A 25,668-nucleotide genomic window follows, 5' to 3' on the forward strand; every position below is an offset into this window, starting at 1 on the left:
TGGTGAATTTTTGTGTAGCCATTTAAATTTTGAAGATGGAAGAAAATAAGCAACATTTTTGGCATATTATCTTTTATTATTTTAAGAAAGGTAAAAATGCAACTGAAACACACAAAAAGGATTTGTGCAATGTATGGAGAAGATGCTGTGACTGATCAAATGTCAAAAGTGGCTTGTGAAGTTTCATGCTGGAGATTTTTTTGCTGTATTATGCTTCACGGTTGTGTAGACCAGTTGAAGTTGATAGCAATCAAATTGAGACATTAATTGAGAAAAATCAACACTCTACCATGCAGGAGATAGCTGACATGCTCAAAATATCCAAATCAATAAAGTTACTGGTGAAAATGAAAAAAATGCATCTTTTATTTAATGGAAAAAAACACACGAACTTTTTGACCAATCCAATATATAGGGTGGGGGAAAGTAGGTTTACAGTTGTGAGCAAGTGAAACACATTTTATTCTTGTATTATTATTTATTATTATTATTATATTCTTTTCATATGAACAATGGCAAACCTACTTTTGCTCTACCCTCTATTCTAGATACTAGTCCTTTGTCAGATATCTGGTTTGTGGTTATTTTTTTCCAATCCTTAAATTGTCTTTTCACCCTTTTTTAAAATTTTTATTTTAATTGTTGTTCAAGTACAGTTTTCTGTCTTTTACTCCCATCCCAGCCCTTCCACCTCCCTCCCATTTCCACTCCCCCCAGTCTTTGTCCATGTGTCTTTTATACTTGTCCCTGTAAACCCTTTCCCTTTTCCCCTGAAATTCCCTCCCCTGTCCCTTATAACAGGATCTTTCTGAGACCAGTTTTTCCTGTATAGATGTGCTTTTGGTATCACCTCTTAAAGCTCTTTTACTAACCGTGGATGTTCATTATTTAATTTTTTTCTTATAATTTTATAGTTTTATGTTTTATATTTGAATACAGGTTTCATTTTGAGTTAACTTTTTATTGGTATTGCCTTCATCTAATTTTGATATTGGGGTAATACCAGCCTCAGAAAGTGAATTGAGAAGCGTTACCTCCTTTTCTGTTTTCCAAAATAAAATTGGTGTTAATTCTTTAAGTGTTTGGTAGAGTTCTGTAGTTAAAGTACCTGGGCCTGGTGATTATTTTAGGAGAGATTTTATATTACAAAGTCAACTTATTTAATAGTTATAAGGCTATTTTGGTTTTCTGTCATAACTTACTTGAATTTTGGTGGTGTAGTTATTCTTACTAGTGATTTATAAATTTTATTGATTTGTTTTTGAGGAGCCAGAATTTCTGTAATTGATTTTCTCTATTTTCTTGTTTTCAGTATTTTTCTGGCTTATCTTTTTTAAAAAATTGAGTTATATTAACATACAGCATTGTATTAGTTTCAGGGTGACTTTATTTTCTTACTTTGCATGTCTCTGCTTATTTTGCTCTTTTTTCTAGTTTCTTGAGGTAGGAACTTAGATTATTAATTTGATATCCTTTCTCTTTTCAAAGGTATGCACTTAGTGTTATTAATTCTCCTCTCAGCACTGCTTCAGTGTATACTACAAATTTTAATATGTGTGTTTTCATTTCCATTCAGTTACATGTGGGTTTAAAATTGTCTTCAAGACTTCTTTTTTGAACCATGAATTTCTTAGAAGTGCTTTAATTGGTGTTTGGACATTTTCTTGTTGTCTTTTGTTATTGATTTCCAGTTTGATTTTTTTGTGGTCTGAAAACACTCCTGTATGATTTCAGTTTTTTAAAATTTGTTAAGGTTTGTTTTGTGGCCTAGGATATGGTCTGTCTTGGTGAATACTCTGTGGACTCTGGAAAAACATCCATTCATTTCATATTGAGTAGAATGTTCTATATTCTTTAACTAGATTGTTGGTTGATTGTGTTGGTCAGTTCTATATCTTTGCTAATTTTCTGTCTGTTAATTCTATCAAATCCTGAGAGTGGAGTAAATTTGGTTCTCCAAATCTGTTTCTGTATATATTTATTTTTCTTTCTGGCTCTATTAGTTTTTGCTTTCAGTTTTTTGGGGTTCTGTTGTTTGTTGTGAACATAAGTAGAATTGTTATGTCTTCATAGTGGATTGATCCCTCTATCATCATTAAAGACATGTAATGTCTTTATTTGTCTCTAGTAATTTTCTTTGCTCTGAAATCAACTTTATTTGATATTAATCTAGCCACTCCTGCTTTTTAAAAAATTAATGTTTGCATGGTATATCTACTTTAATTCTTTTACATTAAACTTATGTCATTGTATATGAAGTAACTATATTATAGACAACCTATTGTTGGATCATTTTTGGATTTTTGAGGTATAATTGACATATAACATGTTCATTTCAGGTATGCCACATAATGATTTGATATTTGTGGATACTGTGAAGTGATCACCACAATAAGTCTAGTTAACAGACATCACCACACATAGTTACACATTTTTTTCTTTGTTGTCTACTATCTTAGCAACTTTCAAATATACAATGCAGTATTAGTAACTATAATTAGTATGCTGTGCATTACATCCCCAGGTCTTATTTATTTCATAACTGGAAGTTTGCACCTTTTGACGACCTTTACTGATTTGGCCCACCTCTCAAACTTAATTCTGGCAACCACCCATCTGTACTCTGTATCTGTCATTTCGGTATTTTTGCTTGTTTATTTGTTTTTTGTAGATTCAACACTTGTGAGGCAATATAATATCTGTATTTCTCTATCTGACATTTCACTCAGGATGATGCCTTCAGTGTCCATCCATGTTGTCACAAATGGCACAATATCTTTCTTTTTTTATGGCTAAGATTCCACTGTGTGTGTGTGTGTGTATCACATTTTCTGTATCCATTAGTTCATCAGTGGATACTTTAGTTGTTTTCATATCTTGGCTATTGTAAATAATGCTGCAGTAGATATGAGGGTGCATGTTTCTCTTTGAGAGAGTGGTTTCATTTTCTAGAATTCATGCCCAGAAGTGGAATTGCTGGATCATATGGTAGCTCTCAATTTCATCTTTTGAGGAACTTCTATACTGTTTCCCATACTTGCTATCCCAATTTGCAATCCTGCAAACAATACGAAGGTTCCCTTTTCTCCACATCCTCAGCAACATTTGTTTTTTCTTGTCCTTTTAATGACAGCCATTATACCAGATACGAGGTATAGATTTGCATTTTTCTGTTGCTCAATGATGTTGAGCTTCTTTTTATGTATCACTGGCCATTTGTGTGTTTTCTTAGAAAAATGTTCACTCAGATCCTCTGCCTATTTTTTCCTTACAGAGTTGTATATTTCCTAGATATTTTCATATTAACCTCTTATGTGATAGATGGTTTGCAAACATTTTTCCCATTACATAGGTTGCTTCTTCATTTTGTTGTTTATAAGTTTGAGTCCTCTCCCTTTTTTCTTGGTTAGTCCAGCTAAAGGTTTGTCAGTTTTGTGTATTCTTTCAAAAAACAAAGCTCTTAGTTTTGTTTTTTTTCTCTTTCTAGTCTTTATTTTACTTATTTCCACTCTGATATTTATTACTTTCTTTCTTCTGCTAACTTTGAGCTTAGTTTTTTCTTTTTCTAATTTCTTGAAATATAAAGTTAGATTTATTTGAGATATTTCTTTTTCTTAATATAGACATTTATCACTATAAACTTACTTCTTAGAACTGCTTTCCTGAATTCTATGTTTTTGTATGTTTTATTTCCCTTTTCATTTGTTTGAAAATGCTTTATGGTTTCCCTTTTGCTTTCTTATTTGACTCATAGGTTGTTCAAGATTGTATTGTTTAATTTTTACATATATGTAAATTTTTCACTCTCTTCTGGTTACTGATTTCTAGATTAATATCATTGTGGTCAGAAAAGATACAAGATATGGTTTATTTATTTATTTATTTATTTTGCCTCACATGTATCCAAACAAATGATATATCCTGGAAAATTTTTCATGTGTATTTGAGAAGAAAGTATATCACTGGCACTGTTGGATGGAATGTTCTGTATATGTCTGTTAGCTCTATTTGATGCATAGTGTTATTTATAATTGATTCACTCATTCCTTATTAATTCTGTAAGGATGATTTCTCCAGTGTTAAAAGTTGGATATTTAAGTCTCCTACTATTATTGTATGCTGTTTATTTCTCCCTCCAGTTCTGTTAATATTTGCTTTAAACATTTATGTTTTCCAATATTGGGTGAATATATATGTATAATTGTTATATCCTCTTGATGAATTGACCCCTTTCTCTGTCATGACCTTTTTTCTCTTGTGACCGATTTTACTGAAAATCTATTTTATCTAAGAAAAATATAGGTATGCCTGTTCTGTTTGGGTTACCATTTTCATAAAATATCTTTTTCCATCTCTCTACTTTCAGCCTGCATGTGTTTGTAAAGCTAAAATGAGTCTCTTACAGATAACATATTGTTGAATCATTTTTCTTAAATCCATTCAGCTACTTTCTATCTTTTGATTGTAGCATTAGTCCATTTATATTTGTAATTATTGCTAGGTAAATATTGGATTGGCCAAAAATTTCATTTTTTTCATAAGATGGCTCTAGTAGCACTTAGTTGTCTTTAACTTCATTCAAAACAATTTTGTTAGATTGTATTGTGACAGCTGTCATATCAGTGTGCATTTAAAAAAGCATCAAAATTCATGGATTTTTGTGTAGCCATTTTAATATTGGAAGAAAATACACAACATTTTTGGCATATTATGCTTTATTATTTTAAGAAAGGTAAATGCAACCAAAAAGCCAAAAAAGATTTCTGCAATGTATGGAGAAGGTGCTGTGACTGGTGTATCAAAAATGGTTTGTGTCAATGTGTCAAAAGTGGTTTGCAAAGTTTTATACTGGAGATTTCTTGCTAGATAATGCTCCATGGTCAGGTAGTAGAATTCAAATTGATTCATTAGTTGAGAACAATCAATATTCTATTACACAGGAGATAGCTGACATATTCAAAATATCCAAATCAATAAGGTTATTGGTGAAAAAGAATATCTTTTACTTTATGGAAAAAACTAAATGGACTTTTTAGCCAATCCAGTACTTACTATTGCCACTTCTTTGTTTTCTGAAAGTTTTTAGTTTCTTTGTTCCTTTCTTTTTCTCTTAATGTCATTTGTGATTTATGTTTTGTATTTGTTGTTTGTGTGATTTAATTGCTTTCTCTTTCTCTTTTATTTAACTACTGTTGATTTTTTTTTCATGGTTACCACAAGGCTTATATAAAACTTCTTATAGACATAACAGTCTAGTTTAAGCTACTGACAACTTACTTTCAATCACACAAAAACAACACTTTCACTTCTCCTCCTCCAACATTGTATGGTATTTTTGTTACACTTTACATGTTTTTTTATTGTACCTCCATTAACAAATTATTGTTGGTGTGGTTGTTTTTAATATTATCTTTACTTTTTACTTATAATAGAGGTAAAAGTAATTTATATACCCACCATTATAATATTAGGATATTCTGAATTCAACTATGTATTTACTCTTACCAGTGAGTTTTATATTATTGGCTTGGCCAAAAAGTTCATTTGGTTTTTTCCTGTAAGATGGCTCTAATTGCACTTAGCTGTCTTTGACTTAATTCAAACAATTTTATTAGATTGTATTGTGACAGCTGTCATATCGTTGTGTATTTTAAAAACATATCAAAATTGGTGAATTTTTGTGTAGCCATTTTAATATTGAAGATGGAAGAAAATAAGCAACATTTTCAGCATATTATGCTTTTTTATTTCAAGAAAGGTAAAAATGGTACTGAAATGCAAGCAAAGATTTGTGCTGTTTATGGTGTGACTGATCAAATGTGTCAAAAGTGGTATGTGAAGTTCTGTGCTGGAGATTTCTCACTGGATGATATTCCACAGTCGTGTAGACCAGTTGAAGTTAATAGTGATCAAATTGAGATATTAATTGAGAGCAATCAACATTGTACCACACAAGAGATAGCCAACATACTCAAAATATCCAAATCAATATTGGTTAAAATGAAAAATGTGTTTTTTATTTTATGGAAAACACCATACAAAATTTTTGGCTGACCCAATATTATGTGTTTATGTCATTACATAGCATCCTTCCATTTCAATATGAAGAACTTCCTTTACCATTTCTTGTAATGGCAAATTTAGTGGTAATGAACTCCCTCAACTTTCCTTTGTCTCAAAATGTCTTTATCTTTCCTTCATTTCTTAAGGACAGTTTTGCTGGGTTCTGGTATTCTTGGTTGGCAGTTTTTTTCTTTCATCTCTTTAAATATATCAGCACACTGCATCCTGGCCTGCAATGTTTCTGCAGAAAAATCCACTTATAAACTAATGGAAATTGCTTTATATGTGACAAGTTGTTTTTCTCTTGCTGCTTTGAAAATTCTCCTCTTTGATCTTTAACATTTTGATTATAATGTGTATTTGGGTGTCCATTTCTCTCCCAAAATTTGAGAAGTTTTTCACTATTATATCTTTAAATAATTTTTCTGCCCCCTTTTCTCTTCTTCTGGAACTCTCATGATGAAATGTTTGTTTGCTTAATGGTATGCCATAATTCACTTAGGCTTTCTTCACTATTTTATTTTCTCTTTGTTTCTGTGGCTAATTTTAAGTCTTTGAGTTTGATGATTCTTTCTTCTGCATTATTAGGGCTGTTGTTGAAACTCTACTTTCAGTTCTGTCATGGTATTCTTCGGCTCTTGGATTTCTATTTGGTTGTATTTTGTTGTTTCTATTTCTTTGTTAAATGCAATTTGTTATGAATTATTTTCCTGATTTTGTTTATTTGTCTATCTGCATTCTCTTGCATTTTATTTTTCTCATTAAATGATTGTTTTAAAATTTTTGTTCAAGGCAAATCATAGAACTGCATTTCTTTGCAGTCACTTACCAGAGTTATTTTACTTTCCATTGGTGCTATCATATTTCTTCATGAACCATGTAGCCTTGCATTGGTGCCTGTGCATTTGTTAGAGCAAACACTTCCTCTAGTTGTTACAGACTGATTTCAGAATATGAAGATCTTCTTATGTTTGTCCACTGGGCCAATAAGATTACCTGCAGGATGCAGTTGTGCTGGATTGGAGCTACTTGTAAGGCTGTTGCTGGGTCTGTAATGGGGTCTGTTGTTTGTGGGCTCATCACCAGGGCACAGGCTGGTGTGAATTCCTTCTGGTTGCTGGTTGGGTGTGACAGCCTCCAGTACCTTTTTCATTAGGCTGCCACTTATACAAGGGTCCATATTTGGGTCCTCAGAGAATGGATTTCCAAGTAAATTGTGGGTATGGCATCCATCAGGTTCCTGGGAGAACTGCTGCCTGGTCACTGGATAAGTCCCTGGGTGGGCAGGACTGACTCTGAACAGTGGCTCTTTCAGATTCCACAGCCAATATTATGGTTTGTAGACTTGGCTCTACAGGCATAGATAGACATGCTCCTACTGGGTTACTGGATGGACAGGATTGGTTCCTGACCATGGCTAGAGGGGTTGGAATGGCCTATAGGGTTCTCGCAGGATCTCCTGAGGTTCAGTCATGTCTCCTGCCAGGTCCCTGTGCTGGTAGAACTGCTTGTGTATTATAGCTGGAAGGGGCTGAAACCAAGTATAGAGTCCTTCCAAGTGTAAAGGGTCTCCGGGAATGCAGACAGGAGTGTTTCCTGCTGATTCCCTGTGTCAGCAGTACTATTCACAAATTGCAGTTGGGTGAGTCTGAGACTAAAGTATAGGGCCATCTTAGAATCTTCAGGTTTTTAGATGTGAGTGTTTCCCACAGGGAGTCTGGACCATCAGTACTGCTGACTGACTAGGGCTGTGAGGTGGCTGAAATGTATATAGGGTTGGTCCTTCTAGTTTCTCCAAGGGTACAGATGGGAGTGTTTTGTTGTGTTTTTTTTTTTTTTTTTTTTTGCTTGGTATCCCATGCCAGTAGGCTTGCTCATGGACTGGCTACAAGGGGCCTGGAGTAAATTATAGGACTCATTTAGGATCTTCAGATGGGAATGTCTACTTCTGGTGCCCTGGATGCTCAGGTCTTCTGGAAGACTGGAAAACTGTGGCTATGAGGAAGCTGGAACCAAGTATAGGGCCCTTTCAGGATTTCATGGCATGGACAGAAATTTATCTGTTTGGCACCTGTGTCAGAAGGTCTGCTTGGCACAGTAGCTCAGTACAGACTGAGAGAGGGGGATGCCTATTATAAGCCCCTTTCAGGATCTCTGGGGGTACAGACAAGAGGACCCATGTGCCAGTGAGGCTGTTTATGAAATACGTGTGGAATGGGCTAGACTTGAGTTACAGGGCCATTCAGAATCTACAATCTGATCAAATTTGTCAGTCTTATCTCCAGGAGTTTCTGCAATGCAACTGAGAGGCGCTAGAGCTGGCTCAAAGGCCACTTCTGAGTCCACAACCAGGACCAAGGTCTCTATGCCTATTACCTGATTCATGTGTGGGCTTGCCTCCTATGGGTCCCTTGATGGCATTTGCTGGTGACAAATGCAAATCCAAAAAGAGCTGTAGCCAAATTCTCAGGGGTATAGAGCTACTTCCATAGCAGCCACCTGGGTGTGACCCTGCCTTCTCAAAATGGCTTTATTCATTCTGGGACTACACCAGGGTTTCACAATCTCCTACTTGAATCTGGAAGCTCCCATGAAGACCATTTTGTCCGCGTATGGATGCCAAATTATTTTTGTTAAAGGGAAATATATGCAAGGGACATCTTATTTGGCCATTTTGCTGATATGCTGTGCTATACAATACAACTTGCATCAACAAAGACTAGGATTTTTCAATTCTTTATTTACAAAAATTAAGATAAATAAAAAGCAAAACATCAACTATTAAGTTTATTTTTACTTATTAATATTAGAGCTAATTAAAATGTTAGAATCCTTGACTTTTATTTATATTAGACTCGGGAGACCTGGAGTTGATTGTTATTGCCAACATGAAAGTGGTGCAGCTGTTCTGCAGCTCCAGTTCTTAATCAATGAGGTAAGGATGTCCTTGACTACTTATCACACACACACTGCATTCATTGATGTAATGTTTTTTATATTTTCATTTTAAATGTTTAAAGATATATATGTATGCAGTATTGTTCATGGTCAAATTTTTCATGAAAGTCTGTACTCCAGTATTTGTCAGTTTATTAAATTTTAAAAGAAAAAGTGGCGTGTGTCAGAAAATCCTGTTATTATGATTGTGTAGAATAAGTTAGATTATTTAAATGTTTTTTTAAATATTACTAAAATTCTTTGATTGCTTTACTAACTATAAAACTTTTCTTCTATGCACTCTCCTCCCACCAACTTAAATTTTATAATTCAGCACTAATTTAATGTTTTGTCTTTATCTTCCACAAAATATTCTTTTCATTTATTTACTTATAGGCTCTTTGCATATATCTCCATGTGCATTTGTTGGTATATGTATGAATTTATATTTATTTATGCATCCATAGCTATTGTGACAATTAGCTACCTACCCTATCCCTATCTTTATAAACCTTTGGTGGTTAGGAACTCCCTAAAGACAAAATCTATATTTACAAAGCTCAGAAAGGTTGGCAATCTTCCATCAGTTGAGGGCTTCTTCAGGCCATCTTGACTCAGATTTTTTTTTGAGTGGGCAGATGTTTTATTTGGTTTGAATGGCCATCTCATAGACCTTCTTTATAAAAAAATGTTTAAAAAATTTCAATTACAATTCAGATGCAATATATTACTTTCAGGTATACAATATAGTGATCAAACATTTATATAACTTACAAAGTGATCACTCCAATAAGTCTAGTACCCACCTGACACCATACATAGTTATTTTAATGTTATTGACTATATTTCCTTTCTTGTACTTCACATTCCTGTGAATGTTTTTTAACCGGAAATTTGTACATCTTAATCCCTTCCCCCTTTTCACCTATAATCTCAACCCTTTTTCATCTAGCAACCATCAAAATGTTCTGTGTCTCTATCAGTTTTTTCTCTTTTGTTCATTTATTTTGTTTTTTAGATTTAACATATAAATGAAATATGGTATCTCTCTTTCTATGTCTGACTTATTTCACTTGGCATAATACCCTCTAGGTCCATTCATGTCATTACAAATGGCAACATTTCAATTTTATAGACAAAGTAATATTCCTTTGTATATATGTACCACATCTTGATCCATTCATCTATCAATGGACACTTAGGTTGCTTGCATAGGTCGGCTGTTATAAATAATGCTGGAATGAACATAGGGGTCCATATGTCTTTTTGAGTTAGTGGCTTGGATTTCTTTGGATAAATACCCAAAAGTAGAATAGCTGAATTGTATGGTAGTTCTATTTTTAATTTTTTTAGGAAACTCCATACTGTTTTCCATAGTGACTGCCAATTTACAATCACCAACAGTGCACAAGGCCTTTTTCCCACATCACTCCCAATACTTATTGTTTGTAGATTTATTGATAGCCATTCTGACAGGCATCTCAGAATATTTTTAATTTGCATTTCCCTGATGATTAGTGATGTTGAGTATCTTTTAATACATCTGTTGGCTATCTGTATGTCTTCATTGAAGTAATATCTATGCAGGTCCTTTCCCCATTTTAAAACAAATCTTTTGGTGTTAAATTGTATGAGTTTCTTATATATTTTGGATATAAACCCCTTATCAGATGTATCATTAGCAAATACAACCTTTCATTCAGTAGGTTGTCATTTTATTGATGGTTTCCTTAGGTGTGCAAAAGCTCTTTAATTTGATGTAGTTTCACTTGTTCATTTACTTTTTTTTGTTTCTCTTGCCTGAAGAGACATAGTTAAAAAAGTATTACTAAGAGTGATATCAAAGAGTTTATTGCCTATGTTTTCTTCTAGGAGTTTTATTTGGGGTCTTACATATAAAACTTTAATCCATTTTGAGTTTATTCTTTTATATGGTGTAAGAAAGTGACCCAGTTTCATTTCCTTGCATCTCTCTGTCCAATTTTTCCAACACCACTTCTGGAAGACTGTTTTTACACCATTGTATTTCTTGCCTCCTTTGTCATAGATTAATTGACCATATAGGCCTGGATTTATTTCTGGGTTCTCTTTTCTGCTCCATTGATCTATGTCAGTACCATGCTGTTTTGATTACTGTAGCCTTTTAGTACAATTTTATACCAGGTAGCATGATTCTTCCAACTTTGTTCTACTCAAGGTTGCTTTGGCTGTTTGGAGTTTTTTGTGATTCCAAATAATTTTTGAAGTATTTGTTCTAGTTCTGTGAAAAATGACATTGGTATTTTGATAAGGATTGTATTGAATCTATAGATTGCTTTGGGTAGTATTGACATTTTAACTATTTTAATTCTTCCTAACCATGAGTATGGCTCATGCTTCCATTTATTTGTATGTTTTTAAATTTCTTTCTTCAATGTCTCACAGTTTTTCAAATGCAGTCTTTTACCTCCTTGGATAATTTTATTCCTAGGGTTTTTAAATGAAATTATAAATGGGATTTTTTTAAATACCTCTTTCTGAAAGTTCTTGTCTCAAATATTTACAGTGGATCCTTGAGTCCTCTGGAGCTCTTTTATGTTAAGTGAGCTGGCCAATGCAAAAATGCTTTAAGAGTTTGTGCCATATCAAATCTGCTAAAGCACATAGCAGGTTGAACTCAGTATGTTGAGAAAAAATGAGGTACTACTGCTTGCTCTCATATGACATGAACAATGATTTTTAATTCAGTGTCTTTATATATTTGTGTATGTATCTCTTTCTAAGCACTTATAATCAATCATAAACATGAATACAATGGTTCATGGAACTTCATATTAGAGACATCCGAGTTGTGAAGAATTTGTGATATTGGCAGATGTCCACTTTTTACTTCTCTTGGCTCAAAATTTTTCTCATAAGGTTTTGAGATTCTCCTTATTGACAAACCTAGCATATTTCACTTTATAGACATACTTGCTGTTGGATACCAAAATGAGAGAGGAAGATGAGGAAGAAAAGGGAAAACATTTTTTAAAAATATTTTATTATAATAGCTAGTCATTAGTATTTATAATGACAGCCTTTTTAAAGTCTCAGTGTTACTAGTTGAGAGAGCTTAGCCTTTTGCCTTCTGCATGGATGTGTACTGGCAGACATAAATTGTTTGCCAGTATTTCCCCTGGGTACAATTTTCTGAGAATTGTCTTTGAGGCCCTATGTTTTCCTCTGTGCTACATAACTGAGAATATATAAAGACAAGCCTTTAACATCTTTCCCTTGTTTACATTGTGTATCCTAAACCACTTACCTTGATCTACTTCATATTCAGCTCCTGTACTTTTTTTCCAAAATTCCTAGTTTTTGACCTTATGACTGGTGTTTTTGATCACAGTTTTTAATCTTTTCATAGATCTTCTTTAGTAGTGCTTCTTGTAGATTAACTTTACTTGCACATGAGTCCTAGACACACTGATGATGTGCTTACTGTTATGTGTCCTATCTCTATTCATGCTGTTATTTTCAGAGATCCTATTCATTTCCCTTCAATGATAAGTTACCTTTTAGTTTTTTCATAGAATTAATAATACTGACTTCCTCCTTAGATTTATTCAGGTATTACATTAAATATTGTTGATATATGTTGCTTTAATTCTGTTGCCTTTGGCATATTATATCTTTTGTATAGCATATAACTTATTTACTGTGGAGAATGTTTTATTAATTTCCTATATTACATTTTATCTTCACCCTATCCCAAGTGAATTTCCACTTTCCTGAGAAGTGATATCAGTATTTTATATCTCAAAAAAATAATTGTGGCTCCTTAAGCACTTACAGGCAATCCAAATAATTTTGTAGTTTGTATGTATGAAAATACTTTTACAAATAAAACAAGCAAACAAAAATCCTCAAGGCAAGTATAGGGTACATTTTATTGGAATGTAGTTACCTGTGAGTTCATGTTGGAGCGTATATATCAATATACCTCTTTGAACATGAGTATTTATACATTTATGTACAAATATAAACACTACACAAATTTTTTAACATTTTAATGGATATGTTATGATTATGATTGGTGTTTTAAAAGTTCTTCTCCTTGAGGCTAAAATCACAGGTACAGAATATTAAGGGAACCATCATAGGATGCATGAGTATTTTTGTCTTAGGAATTATTTTGGAAGGGTATTTAGATTCCTATCTTCTTCTCTAATTCCTAAAGACGACATAGATTTTAGGAATTTCAATGAAGTTCTTCCTAGCATCTAAATGGGATTATGATTTTGATATCTGTAATTGATATCTGTAAACAAAGACAGGTTACTTATAACAGAGTACTTTGGGAAATATGAAAACAATTTTAAGTATCTCAGGATCACCATGATTCTGCAAGATCACTTTTAAAGGACGCATTTTAGTACTCTAGAGTAGCTTCAGGTTGTGTCATAGGAAAAGCACGGACGTGTTTAGCTGGGAAACTCATGATTGTAAAAGTTCTGAAGTTGTTTAAGATGATATTACTGAACTCGGTGAAATAAATAGTTTAAGTGTGTTTTTGTATATCATCCATGGCAGCTAGTTATCTTCCCATATGGTGTCTGCCATATTAAGAAGTAGAAAACATTGTATTTGAAATAGGATTTATTTGTATTTGGAGATGTTATATAAACATAATCATAATATTTTTGAAGTTATACTGAGTTCTATTTGGAGAAATGTCTTCTTTTATTATAGATGGTTTCTTTTATCAGAACTGAGGTTTCTTGAACTATAAAAACAAATTAAACCATACCAAATATACTTTTTTAGGAATAATATATACTTCCCAACTATAGTATATAGAAAAAATTCTTACAAATAGAGAATTTTTATGCGACTAGATTGAATTTTAAAACTAGGTTGGATTTTTGCTTCTCTGCAAAGCTGTATAGTGTAGATGTCGATGGTAGAAACAAAAAAAATTAAACTAAATTTTCCCCAAAGACAACAGAAACAAATCCTTAATAGTCACAATGATGCTTACAATAATTTTTCCTCTATATTAATATATGCATATTTCTTGAGGTAGTTATCCTGACCAAATCCTATGCTGTCGTTTACTTGCTTCTTCCACTTCAGTATTCTTAGGCTTCCTGATTGGAGTATATGCAGTTGACCTTCCATGTATTTCTAGGTTATATAGATCCAAATAATTCTTTAAGCAGTGAAAAATTCAGTAAATTAGGTTGTCATTTTTGCTTCACAATAAACCCTAAATTAAATAAATCACTTGCTAAATTTGTTGTCTTTTTGTTCTAGGGTGCTTTGGTCAGTGCAGGTTCAGATGATACACTTCATTTGTGGAACCTTAGACAAAAAAGACCAGCTATTCTTCATTCTCTTAAATTTAATCGAGAACGGTAAGAATTTATGAGTTAAACCATTTACTAAGGTACAATAAAATTACTTCCTGAGCAAGTTATAGGTTAACTTATAGAAGATTTTTTCCATAATCTTAATAGCTGGAAATAATGTAATGTTTATGGTTGCTTTATAATAATTAATTTTCATAGAAAATTCATAATTGATACAGATTTAGTCATCATCTGCGAATGAAAAACTTCTAACATTTCTGTCCTCCTTGCTATAAAGCAGCACTTCAGCATTGATGTATTCTTTTCCCTAAGCAGGGTGCTACAAACCCTGACCTAAAATTTGAGGCAAGTAAATAGTAAACATATGGTTATACCTTTGATCATGGCAGTTACTTCCTATACTTTCATCCTTTTGCTTAAATATTTTTTAACATTAAAAAAATTCTGAGACAAAAGTTTTAGATATCAAAAACTGTTGGTACTAACTGGTGAGCAATACTACATATTCAAGGTTCATGTTTAAGATGGTAATTTGATCAAAATTTTGATTCCCCATTTTAGAATGAAATAATAATCAGAATGAGAAAATTATATGAATGGATATAAAATGTTATTAGATTTTATGTGTAACAAGTTGTATCAAATTTTAATGTTTCTAATATTAGATTCAACCAGACCTGGATCATAACACACATCCACTTAACTAATAATGTACTTTGAAGTAAAATTATATTTTATTGTCTATCTTTGTACTTTAACTATAAAACATTCTAATATTTGTTTATTATTTAGAGAGTAGTCATACAATTTGCAGTGAATGGAAAGGGTCATCACAGGAAAACTTGATGTTTGTGAAAAGAAAAAAAGAAACCTCTGAGAAATAAATTTACACAGATTAGTAAGCATTGTTCAAACTGATGTAGGTGAATAATAGAGGCAGGCAGCCATTTCTGAGAGCTCAAGATAGTATTTATTTTATTGAATGATCATAGTTCATAAAGAATTATCATTATAGGCAGTGCTCAATTAAGTAAACCTGTTTTTCGTAAGAATAGTGAGAAAAAAAAGGATGGCAGCTTTTCTTTTCTGAAGCTTTTTCTCTTCTCATATACATACTATACTATTTAAATTATTAACTCTCAATATTTTGAGTAGTATTCATGAATATTATGTCTTCAGTATTTTAGGATTCAGCATCAATGGAAATTTTTATTGTGTCCAATATCTTTTTTAAAGCTTTTATTTATCTATTTTTTAGAAAGAGGGGAAGGGAGGGAGAGAGGGAGAGAAGCATCAATGTGTGGTTGCCTTCTGTGTGCCCCCTACCTGGGGACCTGGTCTGCGATCTAGGCCTGTGTCCTGACTAGGAATTGAACCAGCAACCTTTTGATTTGCAGGCTGGCACTCAATCCACTGAGCCACATCATCCAGGGCCAATATCTTTTCAGATGAAGATATTTATATTTTAGATATTTGCTAAAATTAGATAGGAATTCTTTCTTGCTTGCTTGTTTTTTTTTTGTTTGTTTGTTTTTTTGGGTTTTTTTTTTTGCTATTTACTTCATTTATTTGTGTTTTCATCACCATGATATTACTAGCTTAACATGGTGGCTCTGTTGCCAAAGCAACTAAAATGGTTAACTCCACTTGTTACAGCCCCTACTGAGTTCTTGGCTATGCTCACTTGTTAATTTTTTTTTAAATTAAAGAATGAAATCTATTCCTTGTTTCACATATTTTTTTTCTCTTGCTGATTATTTCTTCACCAAGGTATCCTTCTCACTTTCATTCAACTACTATATGGTTTCTCCTGCATGCATCAAGTTCTTTGCTTCTAATTATACTTGCTTACCTAGATGCCTTTTGTTTCCTCCTACACCATAGATATTCTTTTGGATCATTATTTCTCACCCACAAATAAACACAGACTGTTTATATTTAAGGGATCTATAAAAGAAGAAGAGCAAGAAATGTGGAATGAGAAGAGTTCTTTAGTTTAGATCTAATTTTGGTTATTTTTAAAACTTTAAAACAAGTAATATAACAGAAATTTTAGGATATTAAAATTAAAGGTCAGTCAAGAGATGTTATACTATTTCTGTTTCTTTACACTGAACATATTACTACTCAGATATTGCCATCCTAACATCTTGTTTGTTTAAGCGGTTTGAATATTTTGGCCATATCCTTTTGTATAGATGGACAGAAAGGGTTATTTTCCCCTCACAACTGGAATATTGAAGGAAATGTTCCAGCCCCTTTTATGGCCCTTTTGGGGAGAAGGAATGATTGGTAGTGATGGTTGCCAATTCTAATTTTATTTTCTCAGTTGAGGTGGATTTAATTGGAAGCAAAATAAGAATGTAAACTGAAAAATTTTGGGCAAGTTTAAATTATGGGAACCTTGCAAGCATTGCCTATATTAATGCTTACAAAAATGTGATATATATCTTTTTCCCCACAGTATTTTATTTATTTATATGTTTATTTATATATTTATTTATTTGAGTGAATAATGGGGAAGCACTGATGAACCTGCAGGGTCTATGAGTAGGAAGTCCATTAATGAAACTATCACTGTCCATGGTTGCCAGAAAACACTTGAAGGGAGAAACTGGGGAACAGACAGATTAGCACTCTGGGTAATGGAAGGCAGGAGACCCACCTCTACTCCACTAGCCCTTGACCATTTTGCCTTGGGTCCCTGCCCCTTTCTCCAGTTGATCTGGTGCCGCAATAGGAAGATTGGTTCCCACCTCTTGCAATCCTCTTGCTCCCAGCATGTGCAGGCAAGGGAACTCCAGGTAGAGCGATCACTGCAGGCAACCATTCTAAAGGGTCCACCCACCCTTGAGGGCTGCAGCAGACAGAGGTCCTGGGACTTAGGAGTCTGCTCGGCCTCCAGTTTTCAACTCATCCCCAGAGTTAAGCTCCCCGCCACCTCTCCCCTCCACCCATATAAGAGAGTCGCTTTTCCTCATTAATTTGGGAGCATGTCTAACTCCAGTGCCTCTGTCTGGGAACCTGATATAAAGAAAAAGAAATTCATTTTCTTAAAATTGAGAATAATCATTAACACTTGACTGGAGAATAATCATTAACTCTTGCAGTTTATTGTGGAGGGGGAAAATATCTTTAAATGTATGGTGAACCAGAGGATTAGGTCTATAAAGGAAAATTTAACCAAGCATCTTTTGGAACTCTTAAGTCCTCTTAAATTAGCTATTCAATTATATAAATTTCTATATATGGCTATGCCATACATATAGTTTATGCTGTACATTTTAGTGTTTTTAAATATATTTTATTGATTATGCTATTAGAGTTCTCCCATTTTCCCCCCTTCACTCCCCTTCACCCTGCACACCCCCTCCCACTCACATTCCCCCCTTTTAGTTCATGTCCATGTGTCATACATATAAGTTCTTTGGCTTCTACTTTCCCCATACTATTCTTACCCTCCCGCTGTCTATTTTCTACCTACCATCTATGCTACTTATTCTCTGTACCTTTTTCCCCTCTCCCCTTCACACTCCTCTGTTGCTAACCCTCTATGTGATCTCCATTTCTGTGGTTCTGTACCTGTTCTAATTGTTTGCTTAGTTTGTTTTTGTTTTTGTTTTAGGTGTGGTTGTTAATAATTGTGAGTTTACTGTCATTTTGCTATACATGTTTTTTTTATCTTTTTCTTAGATAAGTCCCTTTAACATTTCATAAAATAAGGGCTTAGTGATGATGAACTCCTTTAACTTGACCTTATCTGAGAAGCATTTTATCTGTCCTTCCATTCTAAATAAAAGCTTTGCTGGATAGAGCAATCTGGGATGTAGATCCTTGCCTTTTATGACTTGGAATATTTCTTTCCAGCTCCTTCTTGCCTGTAAGGTCTCTTTTGAGAAATCAGCTGACAGTCTGATGGGAACTCCTTTGTAGGTGACTGTCCCCTTATCTCTTGCTGCTTCTAGGATTCTCTCCTTATTTTTAATCTTGGGTAACTTAATTATGATATGCCTTGGTGTGTTCTTCCTTAGGTCCAACTTCTTTGGGACTCTTTGAGCTTCCTGAACTTCCTGGAAGTCTATTTCCTTTGCCAGATTGGTGAAGTTCTCCTTTATTATTTGTTCAAGTAACTTTTCCACTTGTTGCTCTTCCTCTTCTCTTTCTGGTACCCTTATGATTCAGATGTTGGAAGGTTTAAAGATGTCCTGGAGGTTCCTAAGACTCTCCTCGTGTTTTTGAATTCTTGTTTCTTCACTCTTTTTCTGATTGGATGTTTCTTTCTTCTGGTCTACACCATTGATTTGAGTCCCAGTTTCCTTCCCATCACTATTGAATCCTTGTACATTTTCCTTTATTTCACTTAGTGTAGCCCTCATTTTTTTCATTTAATTTGTGACAAAATTCAACCAATTCTGTGAGCATCCTGATTACCAGTGTTTTGACCTGTGCATCTGATAGGTTGGCTACGTCTTTGTCAGTTAGATGTATTTTGTCAGGAGCTTTGATGTGTTCATTCACTTGGGCCATATTTTTTTGTCTTAACACACCTGTTATGTAGTAAGGGGTGGAGTCTTAAGTGTTCACCAGGTGGGGTAACCCACATCACTCTGTTGTGGTGCTGTATGTGGGGAAGGGGTCCGAGAGGGAACAATGGCTCTTGCTCAGCTCTCTGCTGGATTTCAGTAACTTCCCCCACTTCCCACAAGTGAATTGTGCCCTTTGGTGCTGGTTCCCAGGTAGGTGGGCTTGTATACATTCTAGGACCCTGTGGGTTTGTCCAGTGAACTCCCCTGTGAGGCTGGGAGTTCCCACTCCCCTTTGTTTCTCCTGGTTTATCTGCGCAGGAATTTGGGACCAGCTTCTGCCTTGCTGTGAGTCCTCTCTTCCCCAGCTGCCTGTCTCTGCCCCTCCTACTGGTCTGTACGAATGTTTCTTTTTTAACTCCTGTTTGTTGGACTTCTATACAGTTCAGTTTTCTGTCAGTTCTGGTTGTTTTTTGTTTGTAAATTGTTGTCCTTCTTTGGTTGTGCAAAGAGGCACAGTGTGTCTACTTATACCTCCATCTTGGCTGGAAGTCCATTTTAGGGTTTTTTTTTATGGAACCTTCAGCCTTTGGTACTACAATCTTTAAAGACAGCAACCAGTCTTAGATTTTTGAGAATTAGGTTTAGATATTTCATCTGCTTTTGATGGATGATTCCTTTCAAATCTCATTTTAATCCTAACTGTGGAAGAGAAACTGCTTTGATTTCTGTAATGCAGGATCTGAGAAATGAATAAAATCAAACATTCACAATTTAGGCATATTAATAGCCCTTGCTATCACTGATCATAAATTGTATTATATAACATTGGGGAAGCATAGAGTCATTTTATATGATTTTCAAGTAAAATTCTTTATGTAAGCTATGATATACAGACCTTAAATTACTTGTATATATTATAGCAGGGTTTGTTTTTTCTTTTTTTTCTATTTGTGGTGTTCTGCTTCAAATTTCTCTAGTGCCCTTGACTTTGTCTCCTTCTGATTTTTGGTTTCATAAGGAGTTTTATATAGAGATTTTGGGTTGTAGTTTTTCCTGAGACTTCAATGAAGGCAATGATTTTCAGTTTATTAGGCCTTTCTCTTCTTTTTTTAACCATTCAGTTTTCAGAATTTTAATATTCATTCTAAATAAATTTTCGAGTCCTTTCTTAAATATGTGGTTTGCAAATATTTTCTCCCTGTCACTTGTTTGTTAAGACCCTATTAATAGGGTCTTTCACAGAGAAAATATTTGAAATTTCTATGAAGCCCAGTGTATTAATTCATTCATTATGGGTCATACTTAGCATAAAATCTAAGAGTTTGCTACTTAGTCCTAGATCCAAAGAAATTTTTTACTCTCTATTTTTTCTTCATACTTGATAGTAAAAATTTCTTCTTTTATCATTTCCTTTTGGGTTAGTGAACTTTTTAACCATTTTTTTTTAAGTTGGTATTCTAATGACAAATTTTTAGTACAGCTTCACCTAATGTTATGATTTTTTTTGTTCCTAAGAGATGTATTTGGTGGATATAGAATTTGGGGTTAAGAGTTATTTTCTTTAATCACTTGAATAGTGTTCTACTTCCTCCTGGCCTTCTGTTTTCTGATGAGAAATCTGCTATCATTGCCATTTTTCCCTATGTAAGTAAGTTGTTTTTCTCTCTTGCTGCTGAGATTTTTTCTTTTCTTCTCTTTTTTTAGTTTTCAGATGTTTGGCTTTCATCTGACTTGGTTTTATTTCTTTGGGTTTTTCCTGTATGGTTATTCTCAGTGTTTTGAATATTTTTTGTTTGTCATTTGTGAAATTTGTGAGTTTTTAGACATTATTTCTTAGACTACTTTTTCAATCCCATTCTCTTTTCCTTGACTTCTGGGACTCTATAATGTAATTGTATCTTTTGTTTTTGTCCTACAGGTTTCTGAGTGTTTGGCACTATATTACATCTATTTTATGTTTCTTCAGATTGGATAATTTTCATTGTTTTATCTTTGAGTTCACAGACTCCTTTTTCTATCTCCCCCATTCTGCCATTGAGAATATACCTATTTATAACATAGGTTTTAAATTTTTCATTGTATTTGGTAGTAAAATTTGCGTTTGGTTTTAGTTTTTCTCCTGTTTCTTTGCTGAGACTTTCTAGTTTTTTCATTTCATTTTATTCATAATTGCTTGCACTTTTGTGATAACTTCTTTTGAATATTTATTAATAAATCATAACATTTTTATTATCTTGGTATTGGTATTATCTGTTTTTTATCCTAATTGAAATTTTCCTATTTCTTGGTACCATTAGTGATTTTTAAAAAAATTAAAACTGGACATTTTAGTTCTGGCTGGTGTGGCTCAGTTGTTGGGAGCATTGTTCCGTATACTGAAAGGTCACAGGATCTATTTCCAGCTAGGAAATGTACTCAGGTTGCAGGTTCATCCCTCATGAAGGTGCATACAGGAGACAACCATTTGATGTTTCTCCCTCACAGTGATGTTTCTTCCTCCCCTCCCCTCCCCTCCCTTTTCCTTCCTTCTCCTCCTCTCTCTCTTTCTTCTCTTCTCTTTCCCTCCTTCACTCTCTAAAACCAATGAAAAAAGCCCTCAAGTGAGGACAAATTAAAACTAAACATTTTGGTTGTTGTGTTATGATACCCTAAGTCTTATTTAGACCTTCTGTTTAGGTGGGTTGTTTTGACATTGCTTTGGCAGGGGAATGACAGATGTCCTCTTGTTACTAGCATGTGGAAGTAATAATAGAAGTTTAGTTTCCCTAGCTGTCCTTCAGTAACACCTGAGATAGACAGAGGCACTTTGTTGCTGCTGGGTGAGGTAGGATTATGGCTTCCCATTATACCTCTATTTTTATCACACTGACCAGGAGACCAGTGACTCATTCCTGCTCTCCACATTGCCCCCACCAATACAATTCTCTCTTTCAAAAATTGAAATATTCTGTAAATTTAAGTAAAAGTAGAAAATGTTATTTCTTTTGCTGTAGGAGAATGAGAATAAGCTTCTCAGTGTTGCATTTGTTACAAATTATGATCTCATTCCCTGTGGAACTCCAGAAATTAGATTTATTTTTAAAACTTGACTTAGGTTTGATAGTTTTCCAATTAACTATAGACAGCAAAATTGACTAAGTTTTATACTGTCTGGTTGGTTGATGACTAGCCCATTAAGACTGTGGATGAAATCCAACTAAATTTTTACTTACCTGTTTAATTTTGTCAATTGTATGATAATTCTAGTTAGGTACAGATCATTCAAAATTATTAGATTCTTTTCTTCAAGAAATTTTAATTGTTTATCTTTTCTTTCATAACTTTGAAATTCCCTATAAAAATTCCCAAATATCAGTCTTTGAATTAAGATGCTTAGGAAATCTTAGGGTAGCTAGCTATGTTGTTGTGCTTCTTATTATCATCATCATCATTATAATTATCATTAGCTATTCAGGGGAACTATATGTAGTTCCAAGACTTTATCCTCACTATTAACACAGCAATTTAGGTTCTTATTCTAAAACTTAAGGGTAAGTAAGCAGCATTCAACCATAGAACAGTGTTCCTTACAAAGTAGTTCATAATTTGTATCAGAATCACCTAGAAAAGTGCTTCCTAAACTGTAATGTGTATACAGCTCCCCAGAAGGTTCTTCATAAATGCCATTTCTGATTCTTGGGTAGAACCTGAGATTTTAAATTCTATTAAGTTTCCAGATGATATCCATGCTGCTTGTCTATGGACTTCATTTTCAATAGCAAGTACTGAGCCTACTTGCTAAAATATCAGTCATATGTCACATCCCATGGAGTCACATTTGTGTAGCTGGAATCTGGGAATATACATTTTAATGACATTTATTTATATCAAAAATTAAGAATTGTTGATATAATTTAATAGTTCTGTTTAAAATTTTATTTTTAAGTTACAGTTGACATGCATTATATTAGTTTTAGTTATACAACATAGCGTTTATACATTTGTATACCTTGTGAGGATCACTCTGAAAAGCCTAACACCCATTTGACACCATATAGTTACTACAATAAGAGGTCTGTCTGGAAAAAGTCCAACCCTGTTAATATAATGAGAATGGCTTGCACAACATCGATGTAGCTTGGCAGCCAAAGGGAGTGGACTGGAATGCACATGAACAATAATGGCTTCACTGTACTAGTCAGTAGGGGTGGTAGATGCTGTTGAGTGAGCATGTGGACTGTATGGCCATTCCTGTACAAAGTGACTGAGCAAGTAGAGCAGTGAACCTACATCAAATTTTGCATTAAGCTTGAATATTCCTCCATGGAACTGTCCAGGTGATTCAGAAGGCCACAGCTATAGGCAACTGATGATTGGTAGCTTCATCACAACAATGCACCTGGTCATACGTCATGTCTCATGCAGAGTTTTGTGGTGAAAGATCAAATCACCCAGGTGACTCAGCCTCAATACAGCTAAGATTTGGCACCCTTCCACCTCTGGCTTTTTCCAAAACTAAAATAACCTTTGAAAGGGAAGAGATTTCAGACCATCAGTGAGATTCAGGAAAATAGGATGGGGCAGCTGATGGCAAATGGAAGAACTGTGTGAGGTCCCATGGTGCTTACTTTGAAGGGGACTGAAGCATCATTATCCTATGTACAATGTGTCTTCTATCTTGTATCTTCTTCAGTAAATGTCTCTATTTTTCATTTTACATATCTGGATACTTTCTGGAAAGATTGCAGTATGTCTATCAAATTACAGAGTTATTTGATCAGTAATGCCCCAATTCAAATACAGTTTTCTACATTAGCTTTCCTTGATTTTCATTACTGGAATTCTTCCCACCTTCAGACTCTTCATAGTAATTAACAATTTAACTTTTATTTTTCTGTCTATTTGTCTTATCTTTTCTATTACATGGTATGTCTTTAAGGGGAAAAAGAGTAGGTGTGTTGTAATAAAAGAACAGTGCTTTTATAAAGGATTATTCAATGAAGTTTAGGTAAATGAATGAATGAAGACCATCTTAGATGATTTATTACAGAAGAATAATAGTGAATATGGATGTACAAGATTATTTTTCCAAGGCTCACATATAACAGAAAATTCTTCATCTTGTAGGAGGTAGTGGTAGAAATACATTACAAATAAAAATGTGACTATTAAATACAATTAATTAAGTTCTCTAAGGTAATAGATTTAGTCATTTATGGTCATCAAATATACAGCAAATGTGTAATGCCCTCTCCTTCATCTATGTCAATCATCTTAAATATTTCACATTACTCTTTTGGGGGGTTCAGATAAAGCCTGGGATGTTTCTTAATTGGTTGTTTAACCACTACCCATTATTTGGACATGGAACATAGATGAAACAATTTTATCATCAACCATCTAGTTTCTAGTCAATAAGAATGACAGAAAAAGTGGTATTGGTTCAAGGAATAGTTCTAATCCTATTTGGATCTTTTTTGTGTATTCCATTGTTACTGCACTATACAACCTGCTGCTTCAGGACTTAGTAGAGAAACCTGGAAGTTCTTAGAATTTTCTCTTTCATCATGGAAATGACTATATTGATTATTCTTTTTCATGGTGGTTTTAATTTGCATCTCTCTGATGGCTAGTGGTGCTGAGCATCCTTTCATATGTCTCTGGGCCCTCTGTATGTCCTCCTTGGAGAAGTAACTTAAACATACACTTCTATTTCAGTTCTTTGCCCATTTTTTTAATTGGGTTGTTTGTCTTCCTGGAGTGGAGTCATGTGAGTACTTTATATATTTTGGAAATCAAACCATTGTCCAAGGTATCATTGGCAAGTATATTTTTCCATACGGTTGGTTCCTTTTTCATTTTACTGCTGTCTTCATTAGCCATGCAAAAGCTTTTTATTTTGATGAGGTCCCATTTGTTTATTCTTTCCATTGTGTCACTTGCTCTAGGGGACATATCAATGAAAATATTGCTGTGTGGAATATCTAACATGTCCTCCATATGTTCTCCTCTAGGACTTTTATAGTATCATGACTTATATTTAAGTCTTTCATCCACCTTGAATTTATTTTTTGTGTATGGTATAAGTTGGTGATCGAGTTCAATTTTTTTGCATGTAGCTGTCCAGATCTCCCAACACCATTTGTTGAAGAAACTATTTTTACTCCATTTAATGCTTCTGTCCCCTTTGTCAAATATTGACCACAGAGACTTGGGTTTATTTCTGGGCTCTCTGTTCTGCTCCATTGATCTATATGTCTGTTCCTATGCCAGTATCAGACTGTTTTGAATACTATGGCCTTGTATTATAGTTTGATGTCAGATATTATGATCCCTCCTACTTTGTTCTTCTTTCTCAAAATCACTGTGGCTATTCCGGGTTGGTTATGGCTCCATATAAATTTTTGAAATGTTCTATATCAGTGAAATATGTCATTGGCATTTTAATAGGGATTATATTGAATCTATAAATTGCTTTGGGTAGTATGAAAATTTTGTTGATGTTAATTTTTCCCATCCATAAACATGGTATATACTTCTATTTATTTGTGTCTTCCTTAGTTCTTTCTTCAGTGTTGTGTAGTTTTCTGAGTACCTGTCTTTTATCTTGTTGGGTAGGTTTATTCCTAGGTACTTTATTTTTCTTGTTGCTATATCAAATGGATTGTTTTCCTAACATGTTTCTGATATTTCATGGTTGGTGTACAAAAATGCCCTTGATTTCTGAATACTGACTTTGTAGCCTGCTGTTTTGCCAAATTCACTTATTAGGTCAAGTAATTTTTGGTGGAGTCTTTAGGATTTTCAATGTGTATTATCATATCATCTAC

At 33.9% G+C, this 25,668-nt stretch overlaps 1 protein-coding gene across 6 annotated transcripts in view; it reads left to right on the top strand.

Moving 5' to 3' along the window:
• The window catches only part of STXBP5L (syntaxin binding protein 5 like), a 335,631-nt gene that overhangs the window by 38,286 nt on the left and 271,677 nt on the right, over positions 1–25,668 (top strand). For all 6 annotated transcript variants that reach the window (XM_028505036.2, XM_036018147.1, XM_028505038.2 and 3 more), the window contains exons 4-5: positions 8,917–8,998; positions 14,278–14,378. In XM_028505036.2, coding sequence (XP_028360837.1) covers positions 8,917–8,998; positions 14,278–14,378 — 183 coding nt within the window. The remainder of the gene's footprint in view (positions 1–8,916; positions 8,999–14,277; positions 14,379–25,668) is intronic.

The sequence above is a fragment of the Phyllostomus discolor genome, chromosome 2 (genome assembly GCF_004126475.2).
Source record: "Phyllostomus discolor isolate MPI-MPIP mPhyDis1 chromosome 2, mPhyDis1.pri.v3, whole genome shotgun sequence".
Lineage (NCBI taxonomy): Eukaryota > Metazoa > Chordata > Mammalia > Chiroptera > Phyllostomidae > Phyllostomus > Phyllostomus discolor.